This window comes from Theropithecus gelada, chromosome 13, assembly GCF_003255815.1.
Source record: "Theropithecus gelada isolate Dixy chromosome 13, Tgel_1.0, whole genome shotgun sequence".
Lineage (NCBI taxonomy): Eukaryota > Metazoa > Chordata > Mammalia > Primates > Cercopithecidae > Theropithecus > Theropithecus gelada.
The window spans coordinates 94,455,841-94,465,478 of record NC_037681.1 but is presented as its reverse complement, the minus strand read 5'-3'; the positions used below and the strand labels follow the sequence as shown (position 1 = coordinate 94,465,478).

At 44.6% G+C, this 9,638-nt stretch overlaps 1 protein-coding gene across 1 annotated transcript; it reads right to left on the bottom strand.

The window, feature by feature from the left end:
* Nucleotides 1–4,024: 4,024 nt before the first annotated feature.
* Nucleotides 4,025–7,863, bottom strand: C13H2orf78 (chromosome 13 C2orf78 homolog). Its single transcript, XM_025353528.1, has 3 exons — nucleotides 7,818–7,863; nucleotides 6,938–7,708; nucleotides 4,025–6,098 (listed from the first exon to the last, which is right to left on the bottom strand). Exons 1-3 carry the CDS (start codon nucleotides 7,861–7,863, stop codon nucleotides 4,174–4,176), a joined length of 2,742 nt encoding a protein of 913 aa, XP_025209313.1. The 3' UTR covers nucleotides 4,025–4,173.
* Between the last annotated feature and the right edge of the window lie 1,775 nt (nucleotides 7,864–9,638).

The window sequence follows — 9,638 nt, the reverse complement described above, 5'->3', positions numbered from 1 at the left end:
TAGAAAAGTTATCCTTAACACCTCCTTTTCAAAGTGCAGAAAAATCAATTTCATCTAAAAATGAATAACAGAAAAGGATCGTAGTCAAATCCCATACAAAGGTATTATAAGAAAAAAGAGAATAAGCAGCAGAACAGTATCCTCTCAGACAATAAAAGCAAGTCAGAAAAGACAGGCCCACAAGCTGATCCAAAGAGTAACCTGCTATTTGAAAACTAGCTAAAAGACATTAGGAAAAAACAATGCAAAAGATGAAAGGACCATAGAGGGCAGGAAGGGAAGTTACTGAATGAGTACTGTACAGAGTTTTTGTTTGGGATGATCAAAAAGTTCTAGAGATGGGTAGAGGTAATGGTGGAACAACAGTGTGAATCTACTTAATACCACTGAATTGTACACTTAAAATGGTTAAAATGGTAAATTTTACATTATGTGTATTTTACTGCAATAAAAAGGGTGAGAGAACATATAAATCAAAATTAGGTGAGATGGTAGAACTCAGAACAGAATTAAAAACAAAAGAAAAACTTCAGAAAAGAAGACTAAACTAAAACGAACACAAGAATGAACAGGCTGGGCGTGGTGGCTACATTTTAAAAAACACCTGTAATCCCAGCACTTTGGGAGGCCAAGGAAGGCGGATCAGTTGAGGTCAGGAGTTGAAGATCAGCTTGGCCAACGTGGCAAAACCCTGTCTCTACTAAAAATACAAAAATTAGGCCGGGTGCGGTGGCTCATACCTGTAATCCCAGCACTTTGGGAAGCCGAGGCGGGTGGATCACCTGAGGTCAGGAGATTGAGACCAGCCTGACCAACATGGCAAAACCCCATCTCTACTAAAAATACAAAATTAGCCAGGCATGGTGGCGCATGCCTGCAATCCCAGCTACTCGGGAGACTGAGGCAGGAGGATCGCTTGAACCCAGGAGGCAGGGGTTGTGGTGAGCCGAGATCACGCCATTGCTCTCCAGCCTGGGCAACAAGATCGAAACTCTGTCTCAGAAAAAAAAAAAAAAAGAAAGAAAGAAAGAAAAAACATTAGACAGGCGTGGTGATGTGCACTTGTAATCTCAGCTACTCAGGAGGCTGAGGCATAAGAATTGCTTGAACCCAGGAGGTGAAATTTACTGTGAACCGAGGTGGCACCAGTGCTCTCTAGCCTAGTGACAGAGTGAGAGTCTGCCTCAAAAAAAAAGAAAAAAAAAAAAAAAGAATTAACATAATGGATAATGCCTTTAAAAAAGAAGAAATTTTTAAAAATCAAAAAGAAGATAATAAAAAGGATTCTAGAGAAATAGCAAATATAAAAGATACGCAAAAAAGTCAGGACAGTTCTGAAAAGAGTAATGCAAACACATAGAAACATAGTATACCATAAAAGTGACATTTCACATCAATGGGACAGATTATTCAGTAAATCGTAATACGTACATGTTGGGGTAAAAATAATTTATCTGGAAGAATCCTTAAAGTGGCAAAAGTAGATGCCTCTAAGGGAGGGGTAGGTGGTGGCTGGGAAACTTGGGGAAAGGGTGAATTTCCATTGTCACCATTTTGTGTCTTTTCAATGTTCTATCATGTGACTCTATTACCTTTGAAGTCTAAAATGCCTGTGTTCAAGTCCAAACTATTGCTAGCAGTTGCTAGCTAGCTCTTAATCTTGGGCAAAAATTCTTCAGATTCTCTACCTCCTTATCTGTGAAATGGGGTGAATAACTTAGCCAGGTGCTGCCAGGCACAGAATAAACTCAATAAATATAAAGTGCTGGTGGAAACAACCCAAATGTCTAGTAACGGATGAATGGATAAGCCAATGTGGTGTAGTCATACAATAAGAATAGTATGCAGTATGAAAAGGAATAAAGTTCAGATACACACTACAGCATATAGATAAACCTTTAAAACATAGTACTAAATGAAGCCAGATACCAAAGGTCACATGTTGTATGATTCCATTTGTATGAAATGTCCAGAAAAGGTAAATCCAGAGATTGGTGGTTGCCTGGTGCCAGAGGGAGGAGGGAATGAGGAGTGACCGCTAATGAGTAGAGGGTTTTCTTGCAGGGGATGATGAAAAGTTAATGCAGATAGTTGTAATGATTGTACAACCTTGTGAACATACTAAATGCCACTGAATTGTACGATTTTTGTTTTTTGTTTTGAGACTGAGTCTTGCTCTGTTACCCAGGCTGGAGTGCAGTGGCACGATCTCGGCTCACTGCAACCTCCCCCTCCCAGGTTCAAGCGATTCTTGTGCCTCAGCCTCCTGAGTAGCTGGGATTACAGGTACACACCACCACGCCAGGCTAATTTTTGTGTTTTTATTAGAGACGGGGTTTCACCATGTTGGCCAGGCTGGTCTTGAACTCCTGAGCTCAAGTGATCTGCCTGCCTCAGCCTCCCAAAGTGCTGGGAATACAGCCGCTCCCGGCCGCATCGTATGGATTTTGAACAGTGAATTTTATGTTAGGTGAATTATGGTATCAGAAACTAATTTTTTAAAAAGTGAATTACTGATTTTCCCATGGTGACCATCCACTGCCCCCATCTTCTCTTCCCCCACCCTCTCCTCTCCCTCCCTCCCCCCAGCGCCCCCAACCCTTTCTACCTCCCCCTGTGCCTCGCAAGGGGGGGCCCCCTCCCGCTAAGGAGCGTCTCTGGACAGCTGAGCGCCTGCGTCTTGCGGTTTTCGGAGGGGGACCCAGGGCGCATGCGCGCCCACCACTCATCCTGTGAAAATGGACGCTCCAAGCCGTTTTTTTCTGGTGTACTTCAGTTAATGGTGATGGCCGAGAAGGTTGCACGTGCTGGAATGGGTAGAGGAGGATCTGGCGGGCCTCTTAATATTTAAGTCCCTCCAGAAGCTTGATTTCCTCTGCCTGTAACCTCTGGATGCCGTGGTCTGAAAGCCAGGCTGGCTGCCTGCAGGCGCTTGCAAACGCTGAGGACTTCGGAGACCCACAGGCCTTCCCCCTTTGCATGCAGAGTGACCCAAGCCCGTTGCTGAACCTCACTAGTAAAGTGGCACAGTGTTACTGGTCTTGTGTGTTGTTGTGAAGGTGAACTGAAGTAGTGCGTCTCACTGCCCCGTGCATAGGTGTTGGTTGAATAAATGGAGACCCATACTCTGGGGTCTGTCCTGGGCCAGCTTCATGCTGCTGCAGTTCACTTGGCTGGGCCCCCGGTTATCAGCTGCACCTTGGAGAGCTGTGAGCCCTTGCCATTCCCCTGGTAGATTTCCCCTATGTTTTGTACTCACTTTCCCAACTGTGATCATGTATGTATAAGGTAACCCAAACCTGTTGATGAGTCCTGAATCTTATTTTCTGAAATACCTATCTGCTAGGCTATGAGACATAAGGCCATCATCCATGGGAGATTTTGTACATTTATTTTGGTCCACCCAGCCTCATCTTCTGCCATCTTCAACTTATATCCAAATTTTATTCTTTTAGTCCTATCCTCAGATTGTGCATCTTACTTCTGCCATTTTCCCCATTTCTGATTCCTTGTATAAGCCCATAAAATCTCTCCCCATTTGACCTTCTCAGTCCTGGACTATGTTCCTTCCTGTTTCCTCAATTCTTATCCCTTTCTGTCTATTCTCCCATCCAACTTTTAGTTCCTTCCATTTTTTTTTTTTTTGAGATAGAATCTCGCTCTGTTGTCCAGGCTGGAGTGTAGTGGCATGATCTCGGCTCGCTTCAACCTCCACCACCCGGGTTCAAGCGATTCTCCTGCCTCAGCCTCCTGAGAAGCTGGGATTACAGGCACCCGCCACCACACCCAGCTAAATTTTTGTATTTTTAGTTTTTAGTTTGTATTTTTGTATTTGTAGTTTCACCATGTTGGCCAGGCTGGTTTCGAACTCCTGAACTCAGGTGATCCACCCACCTCGGCCTCCCAAAGTGCTGGGATTATAGGAATGAGCCACTGCACCTGGCCATAGTTCCTTCTTTCTAATGCAATCTTTGATCCCCACCCCCACACCAAAGAAAACTCACAGTCAACAGCATCTCAAAACTGAAAAGGCCTCTTTATTACTTATCTATTAATCAATTCTATTACATTTCTTTATTATGTTTTAAAAATATATCAGAATAAATAAATTAGTATCTATCTATATATGTGGAAAACCAGCGGTATCCAAAGTAAAACCAACAATCTCAGCTCTTAGATTGTGTAGCCATAGTATTCAGCAATTTCCATCTCTCTTTCCCTTTCAATGAAAAACTGCACCTTCCCCAGAGAGGTGTATTTGGCCGCATTCTCACGCTCTTGTTGAGCCTTTCTCTTCATGGCCTCACGCTCTGGCCTCTGCTCTTCTGTGATAGGTGTTGACATTACTGGCTCAGGAACAGTGGGTTTCCTCCATGGACGGGGTTGGAAGCTGAAGTCTTGGATTAGAAATTGATTTTGAGGCTTGGGCAGTGACTGGAGATTGGTCACAGCAGTGGAAACAGGCTCCCGATGCAGAGAAGTACAAGATGATGTTTTGTAGAGTGATGGCCTAGAAACTGCAGATTGAGGGACAGTAGGCTGGGTAGGGTTGGCTGAACCAGGTTGGGTTGCTTTGGTCGAAATTGGCTGAGCTGGTGTGGCAGGACCTGGCAAAGATGTGTTGCTAGGAGCTGGTCGGGATGGATTGACTGCAGTCGATTGAGCTGAGTTAGTAGAATCAGGTTGAGCAGGGTAAGCCACAGCAGGCTTACGTGAGGCCGGAGGGTTTGGCCGCCGAGAAACAGGTCGAGCTTGAGGTTTGTCCAGGGCCAGAAAGGGCAAAGGTATCAACTTGACCTTCCCAGGTGGTGGCAACTCAGAGTGGGATGGAGATGGACACTCTTTTTCAGCACTACCATCTAGTTTCTGGGCCTTGACTTGAATTTTCTCCGGGCCTTTACCCTCACGTTGGGTATCCAGCCATGGTTTGAGAGCTGGGAATGGCTGGCGGTTTTGGGTGTTGCTTGAGCTTCCCAGGGTCCTGGAGGAAGAGAATCCAGTTTTCTTATCGATCTTTTTCCCGAGTGCATGGAAAACTTGCACAGACTCCAGCATGTGCATGCCCAGGGAGCTTCGGGGCTTTTTAAAGATCTCTTGGCTAAGCTCAGGTTGATTTTTCTTCCGCTTCATATTGGGAATGGTTTGCTTCTCTTCTACCTTGATGTTGTTCCCTGACTGCTTACTCTCTTCAGATTTCTTGGAGCTGTTTTTTCTGTTCCCTTTGGTCTTTTCCTGGCCATGGCTCTTCGCTTTGCTGATCCTGCTGGATGCAGCTTTGTGAGGTTTGTTGCTAGAATGCTTGGCCTTGTTCACAGAAGCACTGTCACTGACTGTAGCACTGCAAACAACCACTTCTCCCTCTAATAGGCACTCTGGGTTCTTTGGCTGGATTTTGGCCTTCGGAGCACCCTGGATAGGCTCGGAAGCTTTATGCTTGTTCTTCCTGTCTTGATCAGAGTGACCCTTTATGACACGTGACTTTTCCTGCACCTGATTTACCTTGATGGCACTGGTATCTTTGGCTGTCTTTGCTGAGGGACTTTTGGGTAGGTCAAGATCCTGTAAGGAACTGAAGATTGGGGGGAGGTGAGTATCCTCCACCAATGTAGTGATGTCTGCCAAATCACTGCTAGACTCAATCTCATTTTCAAATATCCCTTGGTCCTCAAGACTCAGGCTGTTATTTCTTAGATCGGCATTTTCAGAACCAGGCTGCTCCTCTTGGCCAAGAGGATCAATGCAGGCCAGAAGTGGGTGAATATCAGGGATTTCTAAAGGAAGTAGTGGAGGATCTTGATTTCCTATTAGGATCTGGTAGACATCTAGAGGCTTTGAAAGGTTGGTTTTAATCTCATCCAAATTCTCATTCTCATTTTTTTCCTGGCTTGGAACTGGAGACAGTGTCAAGAGATTAGTAGGACTCTGGACTGGAGTTATCATTGAAATGTCCCCAAGCTCAGGTGATGGGTTACTCTCAAGTATCTGGGTATTTCTGCTACTGAAGGACTTGGAGAATTCTTGAGTTTGTGGCAGACAAAATGTCTGGCTTGGAGATTGCAATCCCAGGGACGTATCCATCCCCAGGGAAGTTTCCATCACTACAAAGGAATCAAGGAAGAAGTCAGTCTCTGGTAAGTGAGATGCTCCCCCTACACACCAATGCAGCAATCGGATACCTTTCCAACATGGGCAAGGCATTTCTACTAGCTCTTCTTAAGGACCATGGACAAGACCTGTATTAGGAGATTGGCAGTGACTGTTCTCTTACTGGTTATCATTTGATGTGATTGTTTCTTGGTTTTCTTTGCATTTCATAGGGTTGTTGTAAGTCAAAAAGTGAAAGTGATTTTTAAAATAGGAGATGTTTTATAAAGCCTCACATTCTTATAGGGTCCTTTCAATTCTCTCCACTCTCCTGAGAGAATAAGAACACTTTACACCATGGACTAGGGGAAAGAGTGGAGCCCTTCCTCATGAAATACATAAGCAAGCACAGATTCTGAGCCTGTTTGTTTTGGAGAGGATCTCTCAACACAAGGTCTTAAATCCTATTGTAAGTTAAGGAAAATCAAAATGTCACTGCCAAAATAAGAGTTCTGAACTGCCTTCCAAAGAGACTAAAGTAATAGATTAAGGAAGGATATTACAGCGTGGTAGTGCAGAGGAAGTGATCGGTCAGGGCACTAAACAATGTATCCCTGAGTATACTCTTGGGACTCTCTTACATGTAGCATAGATGGCCATTATAGTGTTCCACTTTCCCACCTATAAGGTGTTCTCACATAGAGTCTGCAAATGGAGAGCACTGCCCAATAATAGTGGTTGAAGTCTCAGGACTTAAATTCTACCTATCCGTGGACTCATCACACAGCTACAGATTTGACCCTCTTTTTCAATGCTGACATTATTTCTCTCCTTTCTTGCTGTTTGTACTCACCTTGAACACTGGTTTCTGTGATGGGTTGAGTAGACACAGAGTAATACATCCCAGAAGTAGAGACTGGTGGTAGGACATTTGTGGGCTGAACCTCCTTTAGCACCATCACCATTTCTGGTTGATGGGCAGAAGCCCTATATCCTGTGTATGACACAGAGCCATAGGATTGCAGGCAGGATAGTTGAGGTCCCAGTGTGCCTTGATTATAGTAATAGACCTGACTTCCTATCTGGTAGGGAAGTGACAGGCTATGGCCCTGCTGATTTGGAATTTGAGTTAGTGTGCCCTGAACAAGGCTGGCAGATAGTGATGGATACAGAGGGACCACAGTATTGGTATCTGAAGTTTTATCATACTGGGCTGTCATAGACATGGAAGAGACAGCTGTATTCTGGTCAATGACAGTCACAGTGAAGTCCCTGAGTGAGGATGACTTCTTTGCTGTGCTTGCTGTACTATCCCACTCAAAAATGCCTGGATAAGAGGCAGCTGAAGTAGAGATATGGCTCTGGCCAGTAACCCCAGACAACATGCCAGTAACCCCAGATAACATAGTTGTGCTAGAATGTTGATAAAGGTAGGCACTGCCCATGATTGGCTGGAAGGAGGTGCCAGAGGCTGATGGCTGTAGCCATGCTGAGCTGATGGCTGGAGCAGAGGCTCTGGAGAAGTTGGAGATGCTTCCTGTTAAGGAAGCCACATTGCTCACCACAGGAAGAGAGAGCTGCAGAGAATTTGCAGTTCCAGGTAAAGACGTATTTTGGAAATCTTCTGTAGGAAACAAGAGAGAGATGAAAAAAACCGATGAGATTGAAAAATTCTCACTTATTTGAAGAACAGCATTATCTTAAGGTTGTTGCAATCAGGAAGCCTGTAATACCAATACTCACTGAGATACCAAAAGCCAAACAGTTTATGATGGCCATGAGTGCTGAGGCAGTTTGGTCCTCTTCTGACTTGGACACAGATGTGAAGACCCAAGTGGTCTGGGTTCGTACATTATTTCCTAGGCTAGAAGCAACCTTCTCCCTTCCCTAGCTTTCCCTTGAATCTGGGTTAGTATAGACCCATAACTATTTCCTAGAATTGGAGCATTTTAGAACTAGGAGGTCCTTAGAGATGTTCTAACATTTCATTTTATGAGTCTGAGAGAGGTCAGATTGACCTGTTTAAGTTTTACCATTATGTTAATATCATTACCAGTTTACAGAACCTGACTTCCTTGCCAGGAGTCTTTTCTCTTAGCATCGACCAGAAACTAGGAAATCAGAACTTTTAATATGGCATTTTTTTTAATCTACTAGAATACAGTACAGCTATTACCTTTATAATCCTTAGTGTCACATTTTGCTTCTGCAGGTCATGTGACATGTCCCAGACTTTATATTTAACCCAGGCCATTGGTAAATCTAAAAGGTCATTCTTTGCCTTCTTCAAGCCTGGCTTTTTATCATAAGTCAAAATAACTACCTGATAGAAATGCTTTTTTTTTTTTTTTTTTTCTTTGAGACAGTCTTACTCTGTCACCCAGGCTGCAGTGCAGTGGCTTGATCTCAGCTCACTGCAACCTCCGCCCCCTGGGCTCAAGCAATTCTCATGCCTCAGTCTCCTGAGTAGCTGGGATTATAGGCGCATGCCCCTGTGCCTGGCTAACTTTTTGCATTTTTAATAGAGACGAGGTTTTGCCATGTTTGCCAGGCTGGTCTGGAACCACTGGCATCAGATTATCTGCCTGCCTTGGTCTTCCAAAGTGCTAGGATTACAGGCGTGAGCCACAACGCCCGGCCAAGAAATGCTTTTTGAAAGAAAAAAGCTAGTGGCTGGGCGCGGTGGCTCAAGCCTGTAATCCCAGCACTTTGGGAGGCCGAGACGGGCGGATCACGAGGTCAGGAGATCGAGACCATCCTGGCTAACACAGTGAAACCCCGTCTCTACTAAAAAATACAAAAAAAAAACTTAGCCGGGCGAGGTGGCAGGCGCCTGTAGTCCCAGCTACTCGGAAGGCTGAGGCGGGAGAATGGCGTGAACCCGGGAGGCGGAGCTTGCAGTGAGCTGAGATCCGGCCACTGCACTCCAGCCTGGGTGACAGAGCGAGACTCCGTCTCAAAAAAAAAAAAAAGAAAGAAAAAAGCTAGTTAAACTCTGAGCTTCAGGCTGCTTGTCTATAAAGTAGTTATAAAATAATAACAGTGATAATTCATACATGAATAAAAGTGATAGGTTACATATGACTTATAATGAAGATATAGTAAGTTCTGAAAAAACAGACAAAATAATTAAAAACATAAAATCATGGAATTAAAACAATATATAGATATTAATGAAAACTGGGGGTATGTAGCTAGCATCAGAATGTAGTAAATTACTAACTAAAGCTACTACCATACATGCAACATTAGGAAACTGAATAATATCACTTTTTCCGGCCGGGCGCGGTGGCTCAAGCCTGTAATCCCAGCACTTTGGGAGGCCGAGGCGGGTGGATCACGAGGTCAGGAGATCGAGACTATCCTGGCTAACATGGTGAAACCCCGTCTCTACTAAAAATACAAAAAACTAGCCGGGCGTGGTGGTGGGCGCCTGTAGTCTCAGCTACTTGGGAGGCTGAGGTGGGAGAATGGCGTGAACCCGGGAGGCGGAGCTTGCAGTGAGCCGAGACCACGCCACTGCACTCCAGCCTGGGAGACACAGCGAGACTCCG

What these genes read in the sequence shown, in the direction of transcription:
- C13H2orf78 (XM_025353528.1), bottom strand. Translation starts at nt 7,863, where the DNA reads ATGGCCATCATAAACTGTTTGGCTTTTGGTATCTCAGTGAGTATTG. An exon ending in TGGTATCTCAGTGAGTATTG is followed by an intron (nt 7,709 to 7,817) that starts GTATTACAGGCT and finishes TGTTTCCTACAG; the next exon opens with AAGATTTCCAAAATACGTCT. An exon ending in CACAGAAACCAGTGTTCAAG is followed by an intron (nt 6,099 to 6,937) that starts GTGAGTACAAAC and finishes ATTCCTTTGTAG; the next exon opens with TGATGGAAACTTCCCTGGGG.